Source organism: Pleurodeles waltl, chromosome 11 (assembly GCF_031143425.1).
Source record: "Pleurodeles waltl isolate 20211129_DDA chromosome 11, aPleWal1.hap1.20221129, whole genome shotgun sequence".
NCBI classification, from domain to species: domain Eukaryota; kingdom Metazoa; phylum Chordata; class Amphibia; order Caudata; family Salamandridae; genus Pleurodeles; species Pleurodeles waltl.
In genome coordinates, this window is record NC_090450.1 from 962,685,532 (window position 1) to 962,711,317 (window position 25,786).

Here is a 25,786-nt window from a genome sequence, read left to right on the forward strand (position 1 = left end):
TAAAGGCCTAATGTTTTTGTTAAAATCTTCTTACACTTTCACATTCTCTGGTATGCTTATATATATCGACCTCCAGGGCCTACAGTAAAATCTGTTCAAGATTTTCCCGATATTGTAGCGGTGCATAGTCTGGATGTGGCCAACTTCACGCTGCTAGGGGACTTAAACATTCATTTTGATGACTGTTCAAGTACTTTAGCCAAAGATCTGACACAAGCTGTAATGGCATTGTAGCTCATACAGTTGGTGGACCATCCTACTCACAGCAAAGGCCATCTTTTGAACCCTATATTTTTTAACATCTCAAGCTTGAAGATTGATACTTCCTCACCAACATTATGGTCCACTCACTTGTTGGTACAATTCTCCATCACGAAAATGACAGCTTCCAAGACCAAAGTCCGGGGAAAACCATTAAGGCAAAGGGCGAAGTTGGACATATGCTGGCAGTCAGCTCAAAGTGAGCTTGTCCCTAATCTCGATGGAGATGTTTGCGCATCCTATCCTGTATTTAGGGAATCGATAGAGGTGACAGCGGAGACGCTGGTCACTACAAAAGCTGGGAAACTGGGTGGTACCAGAGCAAGGGACAGATGGTTTTCGTCTGAATTAAGAGAATTAAAGAAGGAATGTAAACAAATTGGAGAGAAAATGGAGACTTTCATATGATGAGGAAAATAAAATGCTTTTTAAGAAATCAGTAAAAAAAAATCACTATCCCATCTGTAGGGTCTAGCTAAATGACTCGCAACTAAGATCAAACAAGCCCCACACCCAGCTAAAGAAATGTATGCAATTTTATCTCCTTTCTGAAACCTGATGTGAAGAGGAAAAGTGCTTCTCCTTCCACGGAGCGCTTTGTGGGCAAAGGTAGGCAGATATATGACTCTATAGCAGGGATAACAGACCCCCCTGCAATAATGCAACCCTGTGAGCTTGCCAGGAAGCCAGCAGTAGCGCTCTCTTCATTCCCAAAAGTGAGCAGATCTGATATTGTAGAAACAGCAAGGGCAATAAAATCAGGGTCCCCTCTAAATCGCGCTCCATTGAGCATCTTGTTACAAGGTAGACATGTTGTTATTTCCACTCTACTGCTTTGTATCATTCTTCACTGGAGTTGGGCCAGGTGCCTGGTTTTGAGATTGTGTCACACACAGTCCGGAGCGAAATACTGAAAGCAATTGAGATCTCAGGGGGAGCCTTAAAATGGTTCACATGTTTTGTAACAAATAGGAGCTTTCAGATCCCTTAGGAACATCCTCAGTTTGCTCCCTCTAGAGTGCAGGAGCCTGGTGGCCCAAAGCCTTATCCAGTCATGCCTGGACTATGGAAACCTCTTGTATTTGGATAGCCCAGCGTATATCACAAAAAAGTTGCAGGTTATTCAAAACGCAGCAACACAAGCATTATTAGTGGTGACGAAAAAAAGTCTGACCAACAGGCACTAGATGAATTACACTGGTTAACGATTGAAAGAAGAATTGGACTCAAAGCTTTGTATATTTTTCACAGGCTGAAATATTCAGCAGGCACACACACTCTGCAGAATCTTATTACTCCACAGCTAGCGCCGAGAGCATAAAGATTCAATGATCTCTCCCTTCTTGATGTCCCTAGAAACAAGAGGGAAAGAGGGAGGGGGGTTGTTCATTTGCACACCGTGCTGATAAACTGTGGAATACTCTCCTGGTTAAGCTCAGATCGAACAGTAACCTACTGAGCTTTAAGAAGCAACTAAAAAAATATTTCTTTGTATAAGTTGTGGTGAACAGCTTTAGAAAACTGAGTTTTACTTGCTTTGTCTATCAGCGCCTTCATACCCATTGCTTGGGTAGCTGTTCACGCTTAACAACCTGAGTTAACATAACATAACATAACAGATGTGGGGGACACATGACTGTGCAGTGGGGGACCCTCAGCCAGAGCAAGATCATTGGCGTTGGCCCACGTGACACAGGGCTTCCATCTTCACTGCATCAGCTGCCCTCCCCTAACATTAAGGAAGGTCTCCTGATGCAAATGTTCCCTATCTGGGTTTTCCATACAAAGCATGGAGGTACCTGGTAGCAAAACTCCTCAATGACATTGACACACATGAAAAATCTCTCTACAATTAAGGGACATTTATGGATTTAAAATGCCAATGTGCTGCAAAGACATTACAGTTGACTGACATTTCAGTTTTTCAAGAGTGCTTCTATCTTTCCAGGGGAATCTCTTTTTTGCAAAATGACTCCCACCAACACTATGTAAATCCTTCAATTTGAAGGCAATCCTCTTTCTGGAGAGGAGAAGGTTAAGTGAAGTTTTCTGTGCTCCAGAGAGCTAGCATGCCTTCGGCTATATATACAATCCTCCAAGCCCCTTAGTGTTTTTCTCCACTACATTACCATTGTGCATGGAATAACTTTGCAAAAGGTAATCTTTCAGAGGATTTACATATGTTTTCTAGTTTGCTGGTTCTGATTACAGTGACGGCATCTCACTAAGCAAATTAAAGGCCTGATGTAGATCTCGGCAGACAGAATACACCACCACAAGAGTGACAGGTATCCCGTCCACCATATTACGATCCTCATACAATATAGGGCCTGATTACAATCTTGGCGGACGGGGTTACTGCATCACAAATATGATACATATCCGGATTGCCGTATTACAATCCCATTATATCCTATGGAGATTGTAATACGGCAGACAGCATATTTGTCACCTTTGTGATGGAGTATTCCATCCACAATGATGATAATCAGGCCAGTAATGGGATCGTAATTCGGCAGATAGGATATCAGTCACGTTTGTGACAGAGTAACCCTCTCCACCGAGAGCTATATCAGACCCTAAGATTTTCATAGGCAAAAAGAAAGGCAAATGGGAAACTCTGCAATGGCAAAAATTTGAAAAATCATCAAAGTTTGCAAGCGAGAATACATACATACATTACATAACCTTAGTCTGCAGGTGAAGATCTTCTGCATCTCAGAATACTGTGACCTTCTCTGCAACTAAAGTTCTTTCAAAAAACGAAGGAGAGTCCCCTTCTGGTCTTCGAGAATCGCCTAAACAAAGATGCTACTTTTCTAAGCATTGCTGATTTTCTGCCCTTAATATCAAGGGCTTTGCCTTCGTACTTGTTTCCAATGTATTTGCAACAAAGCCCAATAAATTCATGGGAGGGAGCAGTGGTTCGTGATGTTAGGGTGTGTGATGAACACCCGGGTAAACATTCAGTTTCAGCTTCAATTATCTAAAGATTTTGAATTTCAAATGCAGAATATTGAGTCTTCATCCTAGATCTCTCTTGTAGTGTGGCACTAAGGGACACACCCAGGCCCACTCCTCACTTCTGGTGTCCATGGTCTGCAGTGCACAGGTTGGAAGCCGTGGGTGAGAGGGGACGGCGCAGCTAAGGCAGACTTCAGAGCTGACAGCAGAGATCCTGTCTCATCACTTTGGCCATCAGCTGTGATTTATGGTAATCAGGGCAGGAAATAGAAAAAGAAACTCTGGAGTCCCATAAATTGGGGTAAGGAGATGGGAGCAAAAGGGGTAGAGACTTAGGGGGTTGAATAATGAGGAGAAATGTCTGATGGTCATATTACATGTTTATCTTTAAAAACTTTGCAACAAGGACAAACGTGGATGCAAATTTGTTTGTTAGGGTTCAGGATGGGGGGTCGCTGTAGTTTTAAGGGGAGGGTAGGGTTACTTTTAGGGCTCATGGCTTGGGAGTGTGGGGCTCCGGGCAGGTGGTGGAAGGGGCAATTTTAAGGGCTGAGGTGGGGCGGATTGCAGAGTATGGTATCAGGTGTAAGGGGGCAGGGCGGGGGACAATTTACCACACGTTCCTTTACCAAACATGCTTTTACAACTAAATTTGTTGTAAAGGCATGTGTGGTAAAGGTATGCGTGGTAAAGACACGGTCATTGTTGTGACAGCGCTCTTAAGGCATGTGTGGTTCAGGCATGCATGAATCCATCATACAACCGTGCACGAGTACACCGTTTTCCTTTGCACAAGAGAACGTATCCAAACCATGGCTGTGCTGAGGGCCAGTTTTAGCGATGGTGGTGCCCACTGCGGCAAACTTTGTCCCCCCCAACTCCATCCAAACATACACACAAAATGTCCTTATGTACAAGTTCTTTGACTACCACACTTAACCAGTGCTCCTCATCTCTCCATAGTCCCTCTCTCTCACGTGCATTTCATTTGTTTTACAGTGCTACCCAAACCTTTGTACAGTGTACGGTGTCAGAACACTTTATATCACATTATACAGAACCAATGAATCATAGGTGTGTAAATAACTCTGTAATAAATATACATAGGACGATGAGAATCACAAGTTGTAGGAGCCACACGTCTCCAATACTAGTACACAGTATTTATTAAGAATGTTTGGTCTGGAGAAGAACAAACTCAGGGTTTACTAGTAGGAATGTATTTCAACCCTAACAAACTATTTTTAGCAGAATTAGGATAATGAAACGTTCTAACCTATACCTTGGAATTTGCATGCAACTCTGTTTTGAGAGTTCATAGGACATAGTGCTGTATTAGAAGTATAACTGATGAGCAGAGATCCTGTCTCATCACTTTGGCCATCAGCTGTGATTTATGGTAATCAGGGCAGGAAATAGAAAAAGAAACTCTGGAGTCCCATAAATTGGGGTAAGGAGATGGGAGCAAAAGGGGTAGAGACTTAGGGGGTTGAATAATGAGGAGAAATGTCTGATGGTCATATTACATGTTTATCTTTAAAAACTTTGCAACAAGGACAAACGTGGATGCAAATTTGTTTTTGCTTGTTTAATTCATCACACATACACTGCATTTGAAAAAATTGAACATGTTAATGAAACTGCTTCTGAAATCACTGTTTACCATGCAACTTCTAGTGTAAATTAATAAGATACATCTGGTGCTTGATGCACGTGTTAGAGAAAGCTGTGTGCAGTCTAGATGCAGGTTTGATTCATCATAAAATAGAATAGAGCGTTAATGTGCCTGCTGCAAAGCACAATGTGTAACATGTAAGTCACAATTTGTTATTCAGCTCAGTTGGATGGATCCCCTTGTTTTCAGCACTGATGTAAATGCTACTTCAATTGGCCGCTAGATGGCAGAGATGTGCTGTGTGCTCACAAAGCACCCTTCAGCTATGTGGAAACTACAGTAATAAAAGCATCAAACTGCTGAGTTAGGGCAGATGCCATCCTCTGTGACCTGGTGCAGAGTCGCGCTCCCATGTGCTCTGTGCTCTGCTGATGGAACCTGCAGATCGGACAGCCTCGAACAGAAAGGAAAGTGATTGGCTGAAATACAAGTAATACGATTCTTAACCCCTGGGACTTCCTGGATGTCTTTCTCCTAGTAACCATTTATCAGTATTAATAAATTAGAAATATCGTTTGTTCCCATCTAACAAGTAACTTTCCAAGCTATAATTATTCCTAACGTGTCTACTGCATGTCCAAGTTCAAAGTTTTTAGAACAAAAGAGCTCAAATGGGAGAACAGGTTTTAGGGTTCAGGGCAGGGGTGGAGGAGTCAGGGTAGTTCTTAGGACAAGGCGGGATACGTTTTAGGGTTCAGGACGGGGGCCGGGGTGTCGGGGTACTTTTTAGGAAAGGGTGGAGTAGGTTTTAGGGTTCAGGGCAGGGGGAGTCAGGGTAGTTTTTAGGACAGGGTGGGGTAGGTTTTAGGGTTCAGGTGGGGGTGGGGGTGAGGGCTCGGAGTAAATTTTAGAACAAGGCAGGGTAGGTTTTAGGGTTCAGGGCATGTGCAGGGTTTTGGGGTAGTTTTTAGGATAGAGTGGGGTAGGTGTTAGGGTTCAAGGCAGGTGGGTCGGGGTAGTTTTTAGGACATAAAGGTGTAGGTTTTAGGGTTCAGGGTGGGGGGAGGGGGGAGGGGATTGGGTAGTTTTTAGTAAAGGGAGGGGTAGGTTTTAGGATTCAGTGCATGGGCGAGGGAGGTTGAGTAGTTTTTAGGACAAAGCGGGATAGGTTTTAGGGTTAAGGACAGGGACAGAGGGGCCGGGGTAGATTTTAGGACAGGATGGGGTAGGTTTTAGGGTTCAAGGCAGGGAGTTCGGGGTAGTTTCTAGGACAGGGTGGAGTAGGTTTTAGGCTTCAGGGAGGCTGGATGGGGTAGTTTTTAGGACAGGGTGGGGTAGGTGTTAGGGTTCAGGATGGGGGGTCGCTGTAGTTTTAAGGGGAGGGTAGGGTTACTTTTAGGGCTCATGGCTTGGGAGTGTGGGGCTCCGGGCAGGTGGTGGAAGGGGCAATTTTAAGGGCTGAGGTGGGGCGGATTGCAGAGTATGGTATCAGGTGTAAGGGGGCAGGGCGGGGGACAATTTACCACACGTTCCTTTACCAAACATGCTTTTACAACTAAATTTGTTGTAAAGGCATGTGTGGTAAAGGTATGCGTGGTAAAGACACGGTCATTGTTGTGACAGCGCTCTTAAGGCATGTGTGGTTCAGGCATGCATGAATCCATCATACAACCGTGCACGAGTACACCGTTTTCCTTTGCACAAGAGAACGTATCCAAACCATGGCTGTGCTGAGGGCCAGTTTTAGCGATGGTGGTGCCCACTGCGGCAAACTTTGTCCCCCCCAACTCCATCCAAACATACACACAAAATGTCCTTATGTACAAGTTCTTTGACTACCACACTTAACCAGTGCTCCTCATCTCTCCATAGTCCCTCTCTCTCACGTGCATTTCATTTGTTTTACAGTGCTACCCAAACCTTTGTACAGTGTACGGTGTCAGAACACTTTATATCACATTATACAGAACCAATGAATCATAGGTGTGTAAATAACTCTGTAATAAATATACATAGGACGATGAGAATCACAAGTTGTAGGAGCCACACGTCTCCAATACTAGTACACAGTATTTATTAAGAATGTTTGGTCTGGAGAAGAACAAACTCAGGGTTTACTAGTAGGAATGTATTTCAACCCTAACAAACTATTTTTAGCAGAATTAGGATAATGAAACGTTCTAACCTATACCTTGGAATTTGCATGCAACTCTGTTTTGAGAGTTCATAGGACATAGTGCTGTATTAGAAGTATAACTGATGAGCTGCAAGTAACAAAAGGATCTCTGTAACAAAAGCAGTAACCTACTGAGCTATCCACACAAAATACAGTTCAGTGATTTCCCTGGTACATGTTCTTTGCAGCAGGAATATTAATCCTCTGCATGACTTTATCATGAGTGGAAACTGCCACTAGACAAACTGTGATCTCTTTCCAGCAAGTACAAAAATCACCAAAGTTATCTTGACCTTTTTATTGTTGCATGAAAACTACTGGACACACAAGGATCTCTGTGGCAGATGATTTTTAAACCTGTGTTATTTCTAAACACGGCAACCCCAAAGTAAGTACAAGGTGCAGCTGCAATGGTTGCACCACCCTAGAGCTCGCCCTGGTCATGCTAATTGTTCATTTAAGAGCAGACTAAAAAGGTGTATATTTCACTATCCACTGAGCTAAGCACTTCTTCAGAGATTCGAAGGTGCAAACGCTCAGATCACTTCAGTTAGAAAGCCGCATTCCATATGTTATCATGACCCGCCTTCCTCGATGACAAAATAGAATGTAAGCAAACACAGTAAAACTATATTACTCATGAAAAGAAAACATTTTCAACCTTTCGTTCTCAGGAACAATGATACTTGATGTCAAATGTATCTTTAAAGTGGAATTTATGGAAACCTCTATGGCATCTGCATAACATTTAAAGAGGATTAAAGAAATCAGGAACAAGTAGTGTATTTGTTTTTTTTCTAGACACTTGTTTATTTCAGAAAGCTTAAGCCAACTAATATTTCATATTGGCATTCTGTAAATGGTAAGGATGTAATTAATTATATATTTTTAATGTGAACACTGTTAGAAATGGGGTATTTGGTTGGCAGTCTGGTTACCCCCTGTTCAAGCAAGGACACTCACTCTAGTCACGGTAAAAGAGAATCACCCTCAGCTAACCCCTGCATACCCCCTTGGTAGCTTGGCACGAGCGGTAGGCTTAACTTCAGAGTGCTAGGTGTAAAGTATTTGTACCAACACACACAGTCACTTAATGAAAACACTACAAAATGACACAACACAGGTTTAGAAAAATAGAAAAATATTTATCTAAACAAAACAAGACCAAAACAACAAAAATCCACAATACACAAGTCAAGTTATCACTAACAATGCCAAAAGAGTCTTCATGTAATTTTAAACACAACTCTAACGCTGTTAGCGTGAAAATGTACCTTGGGTGCGTCAAAAATAACCCAGCACGGGCAAGTGTGTGTCAAAAAGGGCTTGTGATGCGTCGATTTCACCCACGAGCGAGACCTTGCCTCGTTTCTCCTTTAGTCGGGTCAGCGTTCGTCATTTCTTCTCTCCGCAACAGAGCGATACATCGATCCCGTCAGAACTCTCGGGTCTGGGCAGGCCTTGCGTTGTTTTTACATGCCCAGCGGTGTTTGCATCAGAAATTCAGACACACAATGGTCCAAAAACCATGCAGCGTGGGTTGCGATCTCACCTGCCTCTGTCAGCGATGTTGCGTGTTGTTTCCCCAGCTCCGGGCATCGATCTTCCGGTCGCGTTGCAGATGAGCGTTGATTTTCAGCCGCGAAGCCGGTGGTGCGTCGATTTTTCAGCCTCAGATCGGAGTCTGGTTGATCTTTTCCCATCACGGCGGTCGGTGCCTGGATTTCTCACTCTTGGGCTGCCAGCTTCTCCTTTCAGGGTCCAGGAACTGGATGGGCACAACTTGGCAGAGTAGGAGTCTCTCCAGAGACTCCAGGTGCTGGCAGAGAGAGGTCTTTGCTGTACCTGAGACTTCAAACAACAGGAGGCAAGCTCCAAACCAAGCCCTTAAAGAGTTCTTCACAAAAAGGAAGGCAATACAAAGTTCAGTATTTGTCCTCTAGCACAGGCAGAAGCAGCAACTGCAGGTTAGCTCCAAAAAGCACAGTCACAGGCAGGGCAGCTCTTCTTCCTCAGCTCTTTAGCTCTCCTCCAGGTAGAGGTTCCTCTTGGTTTCCAGAAGTGTTGGAAAGTCTGTGGTTTTGGGTGCCCTCTTTATACCCATTTTTCCCTTTGATGTTGGCCTACTTCAAAGGAAAGTCTCTCTTGATTGTGAAATCCTGCCTTTCCCAGGCCAGGCCCCAGACACACAACAGGGGCTTGGAGACTGCATTGTGTTAGGGCAGGCACAGCCCTTTCAGGTGTGAGTCACCACTCCTCCCCTCCCTCCTAGCACAGATGGCTCATCAGGAAATGCAGACTACACCCCAGCTCCCTTTGTGTCATTGTCTACTGAGAGGTGCAACCAGCCCAAATTTCAAACTGATAGTCAAAAATCAAAGATAACTATATAGTAGATAACCTATAATAAATTATACACAAATTATATACTCATATGTTGTTAATCACTTCAAAAAATGCAGGTTCTCCTAATTTTATATAATGAAAAGACTTTTTTATTTCAAAAGTATTAACATAGATGAATAACATACAATACTAAACCACAAATGAGAATCCAAAAATACAAAACATAATGTGAATTAATACAATAAAAGTCCATGGTCCAATATTTAACACAGAGGTAAACTTTGATCAGTTAGACCGGATGGTATTTGTTGAATCCACATATAACATCAGCCGACACGTGTTTCGTCCACACATTGGACTTCTTCAAGGCTGTTGAGTAGAGTTGAGATGAGATGAGTCGAGATGAGATGAATCTAGATGAGCTGAGTGGAGATGAGATGAGATTCCCACCTGTCGAGTAGCGTCGAGATGAGATGAGTCGAGATGAGATGAGTCGAGATGAGATGAGATCAGTCGAGTAGAGTCAAGATAAGTTGAGATGAGATTCTTACCTGTAGAGTGGAGTTGAGATGTGATGAGTCAAGATGAGATGAGATGAGTCAAGATGAGATGAGATTCCTACCTGTCGAGTAGAGTCGAGATAAGATTTTTACCTGTTGAGTAGAGTCAAGATGAGATGAGTCGAGATGAGTCGAGATGAGATTCCTACCTGTCGAGTCGAGATGAGATGAGTTGAGATTCCCACCTGCTGAGTAGAGTCAATATGAGATAAGTCGATTTGATTCGAGTCGAGATGAGATGAGATGATTCCAACCTGTTTTGAAACTGTGGTGGAAGAAGGACATTGATTAAGAGAGACACAGTAGAATCGCAACTCATCTTGACTCTACTAGACAGGTTGGAATCATCTCATCTCATCTCACCTCATCTCAACTCTACTCAACAGGAATCTCATCTCATCTCGACTCGACTCAAATCGACTTATCTCATATCGACTCTACTCAACAGGTGGGAATCTCAACTCATCTCATCTCGACAGGTAGGAATCTCATCTCGACTCATCTCGACTCATCTCATCTTGACTCTACTCAACAGGTGGGAATCTCAACTCATCTCAACTCCACTCTACAGGTAAGAATCTCATCTCAACTAATCTTGACTCTACTCGACTGATCTCATCTCATCTCGACTCATCTCATCTCGACTCATCTCATCTCGACTCTACTGGACAGGTAAGAATCTCATCTCGACTCATCTCATCTCAACGCTACTCGACAGGTGGGAATCTCATCTCATCTCCACTCAGCTCATCTCGACTCATCTCATCTTGACTCATCTCATCTCAACTCTACTCAACAGCCTTGAAGAAGTCCAATGTGTGGACGAAACACGTGTCGGCTGATGTTATATGTAGATTCAACAAATACCATCCGGTCTAACTGATCAAAGTTTACCTCTGTGTTAAATATTGGACCATGGACTTTTATTGTATTAATTCGCATTATGTTTTGTATTATTGGATTCTCATTTGTGGTTTAGTATTGTATGTTATTTATCTATGTTAATAATTTTGAATTAAAAAAGTATTTTCATTATATAAAATTAGGAGAACCTGCATTTTTTCAAGTGATTAACAACATATGAGTATATAATTTGTGTATAATTTACTATAGGTTATCTACTATATAGTTATCTTTGATTTTTGACTATCAGTACCTTAGAAAAAACTGTTAGTGCTCCACTAATATATTTCTTGTTTGGCTTTAATGTTACGTTCTTTTCTTATGAAAAAACGGATATAGCACATCTGGGCAACGGTGTGCATTAGTGTATGAGCACCACCAAAAGGATATATATATACGTAGGAAAATTCAGGAATGTGCATTGATCTTGTTGTTTAGTGTTGCCAAGTTTTTTGTTCAACTGTCAAACTGACCCAGACAGGGATTCCACAAACAGGCAGAGTCAAAGAAATGGTTTAAGCAAGAAAATGCTCACTTTCTAAAAGTGGCATTTTCAAACAAACAATCTTAAAATCAACTTTACTAAAAGATGTATTTTTAAATGGTGAGCTCAGAGACCCCAAACTCCACATGTCCATCTGCTCCCAAAGGGAATCTACACTTTAATCAGAGTTAAAGGTAGCCTCCATGTTAACCTATGAGAGGGACAGGCCTTGCAACAGTGAAAAACAAATTTTGCAATATTTCACTGTCAGGACATATAAAACACATTACTATGGTGGTCATTCCGACCGTGGCGGTCGGCGGTGAAGCGGCGGTAAGACCGCTAACAGGCTGGCGGTCTTTTTTCATGAATTCTGACCATGGCGGTTACCGCCATGGCCAGCCGCCGCTTCACCGTTCCGACCGCCACGGCGGTAACGACCGCCGGGCTGGAGACCTGGGTCTCCAGCCCGGTGGTCGTCACATACCGCCGGCTGTATTCCAACCCGCCTGACCCCGGCTTACCGCCATGGATTTCATGCGGTTTGGGACCGCCATGAAATCCATGGCGGTAAGCACTATCCGTGCCAGGGAATCCTTTCCCTGGCACTGATAGGGGTCTCCCCCACCCCCAACCCCCACCCCGACTCCCTCCCCTACCCCCCCACCACTCCCTGCCACCCCCAAAAGGTTGCAGGACCCCCGTCCCAACCCCAATCCCTAACATATACACACACATACACACATACACGCACGCATTCATGCACGCACTCATGCACATACACACACACACCGCACTCATGCACATACACACACCCCCCGCATTCATGCACGCACGCACTCATGCACATACACACACCCCCCGCATTCATGCACGCACTCATGCACATACACACACCCACCCGCATTCATGCACGCACTCACACGCCCCCTCTACATACACACATGCACACCCCCATGCACGCACACAACTCAAAACCCCCCCTCCCCCTTCCCTAGCGGACGATCACCTTACCTGTTCCGGTGATCCTCCAGGAGGGAACGGGACCCATGGGGGCAGTTCCGCCGACAACGCCATGCCAACAGAACACCGCCACAGCGAATCACAGGTCGTGATTCGCTGGGTGGTGTTCTGTTGGCGTGGCGGTGGAGGTGGAGCTACCTCCACTTCCCTGCCTGCCGCCAGTATGGCTGTTGGCGGCTCTTCGTCCGGAAACGGGCGGAGCGCTGCCAACGGTCATAATGGCCCGTGCGGAAGACCGCCAGCACTGGCGGTCTTCCGCACGGCGGTCTATTGAAAAGACCGCTGGGGTCGGAATGACCACCTATATATCCTACCTTAACCATACACTGCACGAACCCTGCCCTTGGGGCTACCTAGGGCCTACCTTAGTTGTGCCTTACATGTAAGAAAAGGGAAGGTTTAGGCCTGGCAAGTGGGTACACTTGTCAAGTCGAATTTACAGTTTAAAACTGCACACACAGACACTGCAGTGGCAGATCTGAGACATTATTACAGGGCTACTAATGTGGGTGGAACAACCAGTGCTGCAGGCCCAATAGTAGCAATTGAATTACAGGCCCTGGGCACCTCTAGTGTACTGTACTAGGGACTTACTTAGTAAATAAAATATGCCAATCATAGATAACAAAATAAACCATAACATTTACACAGAGAGCATATGCACTTTAGCACTGGTTAGCAGTGGTAAAGTGCTCAGAGGTCAAAAGTCAACAGCAACAGGTCATAAAAAATAGGAGGCATGAGGCAAAAAGATTGGGGATGAGCCTGCATAAGCAAAAAAGTCCAACAAACACTATGAATGTTTTGGTACTGTGAATGTTCTGATTGTCTAGATTCCATGTTAATTGAATAAGTGTTTCAGTATCATTTAAAACACAAAGACCCTGATTTAAGAAAAGTGGTGCAGCATCCAGTGCAGTTCCACTTTTCTTGCGCCCCTTAGCGACCCCCTAACGCCACGCATGTGTGCGCGGTATCTAAGATACAGCACACCATGGCTGTAGTTAGGGGAACTAGCATGGACATTTTTTACGCTAATTCAGAGCTTTGCAGGATTAGCTTAAAAATGTTGACCCTAATCCTGCAAAGCTCTTTAAGGCCCATTAAAAAACAATGTTGTTCCTCCTTTTAATGCCTGGCCTCAGCAGGCATTAAAAGAGCTGAAATAAATGGCTCAAAGAAATGTTTTAGACCATTTTTTCAGCCCCCCCCCAACGGGGGAACGTCCGCTTTGCATACCTTATGCCTGACGCATGCATAATGTAGCACAAAGGGTTACAAAGTGGCGCAATACATGCATTGCACCACTTTGTAAATTTTGCGCAGTGATTTTGGCCTAATTGGGCCATATTAACACAAATGTGGTACAAGGAGGCGCTAGGGGCTCTTAAATGAGCCCCAAAGGGGCTTATTTACAAACTCATGCCCCACCGGTGCGTCACTTTTTCCCCATATAAAAAGTGATGCACTGGCGACGCAAGAAGCTTGTAAATCAGCCCCATATTTTTCTACATGGGACAAAATTGAATCCTCACCCTTTGTGACGTTTTATGCTCTGAATTACACATTCTTGGCCCCTGACAGTTTCCTGGGTGCAGTGAATTCTACCCGAGGCCACATCTTCTCCAGCACGTTTTGCGGCTTCCTACAGTAGATCTGTATGATAGAAGCGTCCATTGTGGGTCCAGGAGGGCTCAGTCTTTTCTAGGTTTCTAGTAAAACTACTATTTCCAGTCATTGTATGTACCATAATTTTGCACTGATATCTTGAATGTCCACGTGGAACCTGGTTACCTACAAATAGGTGGGACATGGCTGTTCTACACCAGCGCCTACTGCCACTTTTATTATGATATGTCATAACTGTGTACAACAGAAGAGTAGAGATAATTCTTATATAAAGCTTCATTGAACCACTGTCATGGCGCTGCAAGAAAGGATTGTCATTCCATATCCCAAGAAAGAGCAGCTCCAGGAGGTTGTTCTAGACTGGGTATCACATGGCAGTTCATATACTCCAGCACCTCGCAGTTTAAACCCAGGAAAGCACTGAGGTGCATTTTTAGGACATGACCAGGAGCATAACTCAGGCCCCGTAACCTGCGGCACAGGGGGACACCCTACCATCCACACCCCGGTGAGTGACAAACTCTCTCAGATGATAGATTTATTGCTGGTAAAGGATAGCCTTAAATCCATCCTCTCTTCACCGTTTCCAAGCTGAGTGTTAAGGACGAAGAGAGCAGAGGGTGACCTTTAAATTAAAAATACCTGAAATAAATACCTATGAGGGGGGCTTGTTACGAGCCGGGAATCAGATGCGTTCACAGCTTTACCCGAGGCTTGTGAGTTTCACACAATCATTCAGACACTCGCACCACTGGACCCGTTTTCATTACTATATGAGGCAGTGTCAGGAACAAAAGAACCAGCAGGAACATTTGAATAGGGGTGGAGTCTCCCAGCCTGCAGAGGGGTTTAAGGAAGGGATGGAGGGTCCCACCCAGAGATCTGTCTGCATCAGAGGTCAGAGCTCTGTGATCCTCCATCATGTCCTGGGCTCCGCTCCTCCTCGTGTTCAGCGCCATCTTTACAGGTGATTGCCCTAGTCAAAAAGGAAGATCTTCCTGGAGTCATTCTGAAGTCATCCGATGACTTCAGCTGGGCTATTCCTGTAATTAACTGGTGAAGTCATCACAGGCCATCCTGAAGTATGCCTATAGGGCGAAATATTTAAATGAGAAGACTCTAGAGTCATCAGAAAAACTACAGTAGGATGGTGTTGTGATGACTTCAAGGTGATGATCATTTACTACTGTAGGATGACCTTCTGATTACTTCAGTGGAAAGCCTGTGATGATCTTTTACTATTCCAGGATGATCCCCTGATGACTTCAGGGTACGCTAGTATTGCTTCAGGATTATAATAGGATGATCTCAGCATGACTTCAGGATGGAGTGTTACTACACCAGGATTACTCCCTGATGACTTCAGGGTGAGGTTTTATTACTCTAGAATGATAGCACGATGATTTCGGGAAGAGGTTGTTACTACTTCAGGGTGGTGCCCTCTTAACTCCTCGATGTAGTTGTGTTACTCCACGATGGTCCCATCCTGATTTCAAGATGGAGGTGCTATGCCAGGATGATCTCAGAGTATTACTGGGTGAACACTTTAGCAAAAATTTGAAAAACCTGTTTTTGTGCGAAAAGCGTGGATCATGGTCACAGAAACACCAGAACTGCTTTGCAGGCAAACTAGAAAAAGGGGCGAAGTCCCTTATTTCCAAATAATGGAAAACACATGTCAAGCTGCCTGCATTACCTTGTGCTGCAAAATGATCCAAAAAGTCGCTGGCTACCCACTGTTATTCTGAAAGGTTTTCCAGTGGCTAATCATAACAATCTAGCAACAGATGCCTGTACTGATTGGTTGATGGGAACCAACTTGATGTGTATAAACAGCAAGCAGTGCAGTTGTTATACCCTTGTAATTAGCTTCTCAGAACCCATAATAGCCCTGTTACTGCCTGCCCATTCCATCATGTAAACAATCTTGCAGCAACTAATTTTTTACTAGAGGATATAATTGGCTATTGGCGCCTTTTCTGTGCATCGTAATTGGAGGAGGAGGAGGCAACAGAAAATAGCAGGTTCCCACTTACCATGCAAACTTCATCCAGACCCTCTCGAGTGCTGTAGGATATGTACTGGTACTTCAGAATGATTTGACAATTGCTAAGATCCATGACTACCACTCATCCTATTACAACGTTAACGCAAAGAAGTAATGTTAAGCTAATACAAAGCAACAACCACAAACCCACCTGTCACTTCTCCACTCCATGTAGTCCTGCCTCCATATTGTTGTGACTCCTTCTGGTAGTAGTGGAATGGCAGGAGAAAGTGAGTGATTGTAAGTGCCTGCGATAATGCAACAGGTGGAGAATTTGTGTGGAGAGAGTCAAGGTGTCTAGGTATGTGTGACTGTGTGATTGTGGTTGAGGCCTGTAACTGAGATTCAATGTAAAATTGGGTACAGCAGAGCAGGATACTGCAATTCAACGGAGTTGGGTTTGAAGATATTGTAAAAGATTAATGTCAGTGGTGGGTGATTGGTGCTGTGGTGGTGAGTGGTTGGCAGTACCTGATGAAAAGTGGCTTGATCAGATGATTTCTGTGGTTCGCAATCCTACAAGTGAGGAAAGAAGTGTTGGTGTGACTCAAAGGTATTTAGAGTGGTTTCAAAAATATGGTGTCAGGGAACTTTCATACATAACTAAGTAATTGGTTGAATGGCTGAATGCTGTGAGTGCTGAATGCTGTGAGAACAGAGTGCGCCTCTGAGTATCTTTGGATGAGTAGCCTTTGGTAGAGAGATGAACAGGTAGTGTTGTATGAAATGGTGGGCATGCTATGAGTGGATGATAAAGTGAGGTGTAAATTACTATAGTCTGATTTAGAGTTTTGCCATTGGATTACTCAGTCACAAGCGTGACGGATGTTCCGTCCACCATATTATGATTTCCATAAGCTATAATGTAATCATATTACAGCGAATGGGATATCCATCACTTTTGTGACGGAGTAACCTCATCCTCCAAACTCCAAATCAGGTCCTAAGTATGATTACATGGTGCGTGTGAGTAAAGGCAAGGCAAGTAATGTTTTGAGTGGATGGTGCGAGTAACTGAGCATGTATCTAACGCAACAGTGTTGTTTTGTGAATCTGGATGAATGGCGTGGGTAATATAGAGAGCAGTGAGCGATACAAGTAACACTGAGTAGTAGGAGAGGGGTTTGAGTTTATACGGCCCAAGCCCCCTTCACCCCCCCAATCCAGAACTACGGGGTCAGAGTTCTTGCAAGGACTTCCTCATTACACCAATATAAATTAGAAATCAAGTTGGACTGCAACCTATACACAACCCACTGAGCAATGGAAGTGTTTCTGGTAACGACCAGCCCCACAAGATAGGTTCAGCGACACAGTGGAAATCCAAAACCCTCTTCCGTAAACAAATAACACACTCACAAAAGCACAAAGAAACAATACGTGTATTTTAAAATGTTTATTTTAAAATCCAACCCAGTGCATAAAATATGAATGGTAAACACACAGGATGCAAAAAAGAAATGCAACTAACAATGTCACCATCAGCAAAACCAATATGAAAGTCTCTAACATGGATGTTTAGTTATTTTCATCCTAATACCCTTAGGCTATTTCTAAGTACTGCGCTAAGATATAAAGCTGTAAATAGATAGCCTATTTTCACGTTTCTTAAAATGGCTCACGCAGCATACCCCTTTACATTAATAAATAGAAACTCAGCTATTCTCCATTGCAGCTTGTTTGGAGTTTTGGTATAAACAGCGACTGGCCCACAGCATGTTTTCCAGTGTTGCTTCAAATTGAGCCAGGTTGGTGCTGCAAACCGGTGTGACCTCTGGTGTGATATTGCTGTAGGAAGTCCCTCTCCAACTATGATCCAATACCTGGGTTTCTGTAGCATCTGATCCCCTATTTTATCCTATTTTGTGAAGATAAATGCAAGGCTTGCAGACAGTAAAGCATCTAGAAGGCTAACAATCATGGCAACAAATTTGTCAAATTGATTCACATATGGATTAGATGCATTTATAACTAAAAAGCAAGTAAGGGTACACAATAAGTGGGCATGATGTTATGTGAGCCTAAATGGACACAATGCCAACATTTCTATGCATATCTTAACAACTTTGCACATTCTAGGATAAAGATAAAAGTGTCTGAAACCAGCAAAGAGCTGCTACAGTGATCACAAAATAGTGTGTTGTGAATGGTTGCAGACATCTTGTGAAGGGTGGGCATGGCAACTGGCTATGGGAAATGTTACATGAGATTAAGCGGATATATGGGAAAGGTGTTACTGAATATGTGTTGTTAAATGCTGGTGATAAGTGGCTGCTGCTGTACAAAGTGATGTGCTGAATGAGTAGTGCAAGTAGCTGAGGCAAATGTTCTGATTGATTATAGGTTTGCAGTATCAGATGTGAGCAGTAGGTTTTACTGTGCAAGGCTGAAAGGGTATGCATCTGACTGTGGGTGAGAACTAACTGGTATGAGTTACTGGTTATGTTGATGAGTGGTGTTTAAAATGGTTGAGAGTGAGTAAAAGGTGTGAGCAAGTGGGTGAGGGTGAATGTCTGCACATGACTGCTTGCATAAATGAAGACTATGATTTAAAGAATGTGGTTTGTGGGTGATAGTATGACTGGTGTTGCAGAATAGCTGTGGGTGTATGTCAAAGTGGCTTAAGGTGAGTAGCTTGATGAAATGGTGTTTGGGTTGTGCTAGAATCTAGCTGACGTGCTGTGAGTATTGGGGTAGTGAATACGTACTATAAGTGCTAAAGAGGAGTGGTGTTGCAAGTGACTAGGAATGAGAGGTGTGGTGAAAGTGGTTCTGTGAACAGACAAATTATGAGAATGGCAGGACAATCTAATCACTGTCCAAGTTATTTGAGGAACAGTGATCTGTTGTAGAGTGGGCAAGATATATTGTGCTTGTGTGATAGTGTGAGTGATTGGTGTTAAAAGTAAGTTCTGCTAACCATCTGAGTGCGAGTGATCAGTGGTGTGACACTGAGCGCAAGCTGCAAGTTGGTTTTCTCAGTGGATCACCGGTGTTACATGTGGCTGAATGTGTGCTGTGTTGTGAGGTTAAGAGTGATTGGTGATGGCATGGATGAGCGATATTGCATCTGGTACGTGTTCTTAGTGTTGCAACTGAGTGTTATATGTTAATGATGGTAAGTGAATGGTATAAGCAGATAAGTGTTGCAGGCTGTATTACTAGTTTAAAGTGGTGCCACTTAGTAATGTTGCAGGTGGCAGTTCGGTATTGTTAGAGGCCAACTGGTATGATTAGAGTCCAGTGGTATACCAAATTAATGACTGCTTGCAGGGGTGAGTTACTATATGAATCAGTGAGACAAGTGATTAATGTGTGAAATATACAAATGTTGCGAGGCTGGAGGCACATTAATGGTGGTGTGAGTAGTGTAAGCAGCTGAAAGTTATTGTATGGTGTAAAAGGCAGCAGATAACCATGTGTGGTAAGAGATCAGGGGTATTTTGAACAGGTGGTGTAAGTGGCTGTGTACGAGTTTAAGAGGGACATTATAATATGTCAATGTGTGTAGTTCAATGGCATAGTGAATGGCAGGCTTTGACTGCGTGCCATGCTCCAATATTGTTGTAAGTAACTAGAAAACACAAAATATTTGGAGATGAATCATACTGTGAGTAAGATATATTATAACAAGCTGTGTGGAGAGGCAGTGGGCATGAATACTTGCAAGAGATCCTGAGTGCAGGCTGTGACAGGAACAAGCCAAGTAGCACTTACCCTCCTCTATGTTGATATGAGGCACAGGTCATGTGCTGTGGCCACTTACGTTATCCAAGTTATCGCAGTCCCTGCTCTCTTGAGGCACACAGCTCTGCTCTCTGTCTTTGAATGTTGCTTTACAAGGCTCTTTTGATTTTGAAATGTAGTTTCAACTTTGTATACAAATGTGCTGGAAGTGGAAAAATACTTTAGATGGTTACAGAAGTACATTATAGGCTTTCTACAAATGAGCATTATGTACACCACATCTTGTCACGATTACCTCCCTGATTACACACAACATCTTGTCAAACCTCCCTTTCATCTCCCTCCCACCCAACCCCCTCCTTTTTGCAGCTCCCTTCTACTACCCAACCCATCATCAATTGCTGTCCTTCGGTGCCCTATGTGCAGCCCAGATCAGATTGCTCACTCCCCTCATGCCTTAACCTGTCCACTCCTGGTACTCAACCTCTTTTCCCTCTGGTCATGCCACCAAACCACCATGCCCTTATATCATACTTATCTCCTCCAGTCCTTCTATTCCCCCTTTCTGTGTCACCCAACACCTGCCCTGACCAGTCGTTCATTCCCTCCTTTCTCTTGCTCTGCCTATCAAACCCCCCATTAGACATTCCAGGTTGATTCCTATTATCTATATTGTGTCCCTTTAAATATCCGTTCCATCTTATCTGATTATCTCCTCCCCACTGTAGACCATCAACTTTCACAGTTTGTCCCTTACGCCCTGCCACCTTGCTACCTCCTCAAAGCTGTGATTCATTCAGTGTATGCCCCTTATGATATGCCATTAATTCACAGCCCTGTCCTACCTCATACGCACCTGCTCCCACCAGGTCACCCCAACACCCATTCCTTCCCTCAACTATAATTTTCTTCTACTGTCACCTATCCCAGATACACTGTGTTACCTATTCTCCCAATTTCTACCGTGTCAACCTGTCAATGAAACTACTACTTGTACATCCCATGTCCTGACACCAGCCCTTCAGTTGCAATACCCTCCACTCCCCACCTTTTCATGAACCACACACTCTAAGATATCCATACATGTCCCATCAGTCACTCCCCTCTTGTCATCTGTTGTGTGGCACTGCCACACGCATTTGGCTGTCCAATCAGCCTTCTCTCTTCCATCACACACCTTCTCACTTGACATTGGAAAGATGATTCAATGAGGGAAAGTTTGTAGCCGAGTTCTGGTAGTCTTCAGGTCATAAGTCTGGATCCCAACAGTGCCAGCTTAGTCTTCATCCTTCTAAGATTGGTAAAATGAATACCATGCTAGAGTTAAAAAGTAACCTGTTATTTACAGCACTTGGAAACTAACACAACTACCCCTGCCATCTATCACCAGACATAGTTATCAAATGTTAATTAGGTTATATTGTATGATGATATCTGGGTCAGAAACCACACCATCATTTCTTCTGATCAGAATTCCATGTTATGTGATATTTTTGTGCCAAGGCTGACGCAGTGAGGTTCTAGTTATTTTAACAGAATGCTATATATTGGTATTGAAACCGGACAACCCCTCAGAAAACAATTGCTAGTATGTTTTTCGAAGCTTCATAGAAGCGGATTACACATCTGTCTCTTGCAAAGTTAGTAACAGTCCCTTAATGTAAGAGGGGAGAACCATGAAAGACGGGTGAGAAAGATATGGAGGAAGGATGGTCAAGTGGGAGGTAGATTTGACACAGAAGGGATGGCGAGGGAGGAAGGGAAAACTGAGGAAATTAAATTGAAAGGAACATTGGGGTGGAGAAGGGAAGGAAAAAAAAGACAGGTGGGAAAAGAAAAAAAAGAGGACAAGGGAGTTAAAGAGGACACAGTAAAGCGAGAAATATGCATACATGTGAAATGGGAAAGAGTAAATCATTGGTGGAATAGCACAAAAGGAGAGTAGAGGGAAGGGAATGGGGGAGCAAAACAGGAGAGTGAAGAGGAAAAGCAGACTGGTAGAATCTTTAATGCTCTGGGGCTAGAGGTGTGTGTGTGAGACAAAGTTTGGGACTTTGCTGGTTCTGCAAGTCTAACCTGTACTCTTTACTGTCCAAATTCGGTAGTGATACAAATGTGCATCATAGCTGCAGGTTCTATCAGGTAGTACGCTTCTCTACTCCTGCTGCACACTAACATATACAGAAGAATGAAAAACGGGGATACATTACTTAAATGTTGAATGCACAATAATTACAAGTTTGCTGTTGATGTGGAGTGTCTAGAAATCGAGAACACAACTACAGGTGATAGGGACACATAGGCTGTACAGAAATGCATAAATTTTTAAAGGATTAACTTTGCAGATGCCTAGATTTGGGTATATTTGTGTGTACTCCTCCACAGCCAAGCTGTGCGCTCAACTTCGGTTACAACATGAAATGAAAGCCCCGTTAGTTTTCTTCACATAAACCAAAACAACGGAGGCTGCTGCAGAAAGTTGCAGAGTTTAAAACAGACTCTGCTCACCATAGCAAAGTAACACACCCCACAATTATCATCTTACACGCATTTCGAACAAAGATCCGACCGGGCTGATTGCTGATGTCTTTTGCATAACTTCCTTGGAGCAACAGGTGCTGGTGCAACTCGATTTTGAGGCAAACAGAAGAGAGTCAAAAGTGCTTGAAAACGCGCCATAGTTCATCTCCGTAAAATATCTCCTGTCCTAAACTTCCTTACACTCGAGGCGATTTTCTCACACGGGACGCAGTCAGTGACGTACTTCCGGCGCCACCGGATGTGCGTACCAAAGCGGAGGCTTTCTTTGAAGCCAGTGGTTGTTGTCTTTTCTTAGACAATACTAGTTAAGAACACTGGAATTCCCAAGTTGTACTTTAAATGGGTGGTTCACTATCATACTGTTGTGAAAAGGGAGACAAGTTTCTTGATTCTAGATAAATCTGTCGTGCAACATGCGTCTCTATAATAGTAAGTAAAGTATGTGCATGTGAGTTCTCCGTGTGATTCACAGAAGCAAGAAATAAATGGGTTTTCAGGATTACTGTGAAACTTAACCACAGACACAGAGTTACTGACGCCGACTCTGTAAAACGAACAGATGACACTCATGCAGACATACAGATACATAAATACATGCACAGGCTTGAACATATATGCATGAATTTCCATGTATGGTAGACATACGTATAATGCATACAGTTTGTGATTAAAGTTCATTTACGCACAAGCACAAATTACAAAAACTGCGTGGCCATGTCAGTGCTGGTAAACCATATAAAAAAGTGGTAAGCGTACCATAACATGCTATAAATAAAAATAAGCATTTTTTACATTTGACACAATTGATGCATTTATGAGCTACATTGGGGTAAAGGGAACCACAAATTCCTCTAGAATTCGCATGTTTCTCTTCTATTGTTGACTGTGGGTGTGTATGTCCTACTGCCTAAAATGCTTTCAGGTCTGTCAGACATTCATGCTGCAAAACCGAAGAGCGTTGTTTCCACGAACAATAAATATACATGCCGATGTTACTACACGCCCTCCCCCCTTCCCCCCCGCAACAATGACAAAATAAACCACATTACATACTGTGTAAAACTTATGGTAAATTTAGATTTTTCATGCGCCGTCCAAGCAGATTTAGTTAATGTTGGGCGGTCTTTCATTGCATGCATTATTTATTTATAACAATATTCAGCTCAAGGCGGCATAGGTGGTCATTTTTGTAACTCCTCTCCACCTGCCAAACACCCTCCCAACATACCTCGACCAACCGCTAGTCTATTAAACAAGCATTTACAAAGCCAATGGGTCTCGCCTATACAAGAGATTTTGGCTTAGGCAATGTGTTTTTGCCATGTTATCTAGACTGGATCTGTAGGAGTAGAGTGTCACAGAGTAGTAGGGGCAGTAGAGTGTTGTATAGTTGAGTAGAGGGGAGTAGAGTAAACTGGTTCAGTGGCAGGGAGTGTTATAGAGTGCAGTGTCGTGGAGTGTCTTAGAGTGGAAAGGTGTTGAGTCGAGAGGAATTAAGTGGGGGAAGTGGATTGAGGTGCGGTAAGGGTGAATTGGAGTGAATGGACTGGATTGGATTGGAGTAGGGTGGACTGAAATGGGTTGAGGTGGATTAGAATGGGGTGGATTACATTGGTTTGGGGTGAGAGGGTTGGGGTGAATTGGAGTGGGGTGGATTAGATTGGTTTGGGGTGAGTGGATTGGAGGAATGGGTGGATTGGATTAGAATAAGGTGGTTTGGAGTGGGATGAATTTGAGTGGAGCGGGTGGATTGGACTGGACTGCGTGGACTGCATTGGAGTGGGGTGGAGTGGGGTGGATTGGATTAGAGTTGGGTGGATTGGAGTGGGGTGGGCTGGATTAGATTGGTGTGGGGTGGCTTGAAATGGGGTGAGGTGGACTGGATTGAGGTAAGGTGGACTGAAGTGGGGATGATTGGACTGAATTTAATTGGGGTGGGTTGGAATAGACTGGGTTGGAGAGGTTGGATTGCATTGAGGTGGTTTGAATTGATTGGAGTGGAGTAAAATGTATTGAGTGGGGTGAACTGGACTGGAGTGGGGTGATATGGAGTGGAGTAGGGTGGATTTGAGTGGAGTTGGTTGGATTGCAGTGGAATGGACTGGACTGCAGTGAGGTAGATTGGACTGTGCAGGGTAGATTGGATTGATGTGGATTGGACTGGGGTGAGGTGGATTGAAGTAGGGTGGAGAGGGGTAGATTGGATTTACCTGGTATGGGATGGATTGGACTGGAGTGGGGTAGACTGGATTGGAGTGGGGTGGATTGGATTGGGATGAGGTGGATTGGACTCGAGTAGGGTGGGGTGGATTGGAGTGGGTGGATTGAATTGAGGTGAATTTGATTGGGGTGGGGTCGATTGGAGTAGGGGTAGATTGGATTTGCCTGGAATGGACTAATGTGGGGTGGATTGGATAGGAGTGGGGTAGACTGGATTGGAGTGGGGTGGATTGGATTGGGGTGATGTGGATTGGAATGGGATGGATTGGAGAGGGAGGACTGTTTTGGATTGAAGTGGGGCAGATTGTTTTGGATGGAATGGGGCAGATTGAAGTGGGGCAGATTGTTTTGGACTGGAGTGAGGCAGATCTTTTTGGACTGTAGTGGGGCAGATGGTTTTCAATGGAAAGGTCCAGACTGTTTTGCATTGGGTTGGGATGGATTGTGGTGGATTTGATAGGGGTTAAGTAGATTGGATTGCAGTGGATTGGATTGGCGTGAGGTGGATCGTATTGGAGTCGAGGGATTAGGGTCTATTGGAATTGGGTGGATTGGGATTCAGTGGGTGGATTGGGGTGAGATAGTCTGGATTGGAGTGGGCTAATTGGAGTGGGGCAGACTGTTTTGGAATGGAATGGGGAAGATTGGAGTGGGGCAGATTTTTGAATTGGAATGAGGAAGATTGGAGTAGAATGGATTGGAGTGGGGTAGATTGTTTTGGCTTGGAGTGGGGCAAATTGGAGTAGGGTGGATGGAGTTGAGGGGAATTGGAATAGGGTGGACTGGAATAGGGGAGTGGAGTGGGGTAGATTAAATTTGCCTGGATTGGATTGGTGTGGGGTGGATTGGATTGGAGTTGGGTACACTGGATTGGAGTAGGGTGGATTGGAGTGGGGTGAGGTGAGGTGGATTGGACTGGGGTGGATTGGAGCAAGTGGATTGTTTTGGATTGGAGTGGGGTAAATTGGAGGAGGCAGATTGTTTTGGATTGGAGTGGGGCTGATTGTAGAAGGGCAGATTGTTTTAGAATGGAGTGGGTTACATTGTTTTGTGTTGGAGTGCGGCAGACTGGAATGGAGCAGATTGTTTTGGACTAGAGTGGCTCAGACTTTTTGGTTGGAGTGGGGCAGATTGTTTTCGATTGGAGGGGGCCAGACTGTTTTGTATTGAAGTGGGGAAATTTGTTTTGCATTGGAATGGGGTGGACTGGATATGTGTGAGGTGGATTGGAGTGGTGTAGATTGGATTGGGGTGGATCGGATTGGAGTCAGTGGAGTGTGGTGGACTGGAATTGGGTGAATTAGGACTGAGTGGGTGGATTGGGGTGAGG

General features: G+C 43.9%; 1 gene segment (V, D, J or C); it reads left to right on the plus strand.

Annotated features, from left to right (window-relative positions):
• Positions 1–378: 378 nt before the first annotated feature.
• The window catches only part of LOC138265175 (probable non-functional immunoglobulin lambda variable 5-48), a 31,530-nt gene continuing 6,122 nt past the window's right edge, over positions 379–25,786 (plus strand). The window contains 1 exon segment of the V gene segment in view: positions 379–460. Coding sequence covers positions 379–460 — 82 coding nt within the window.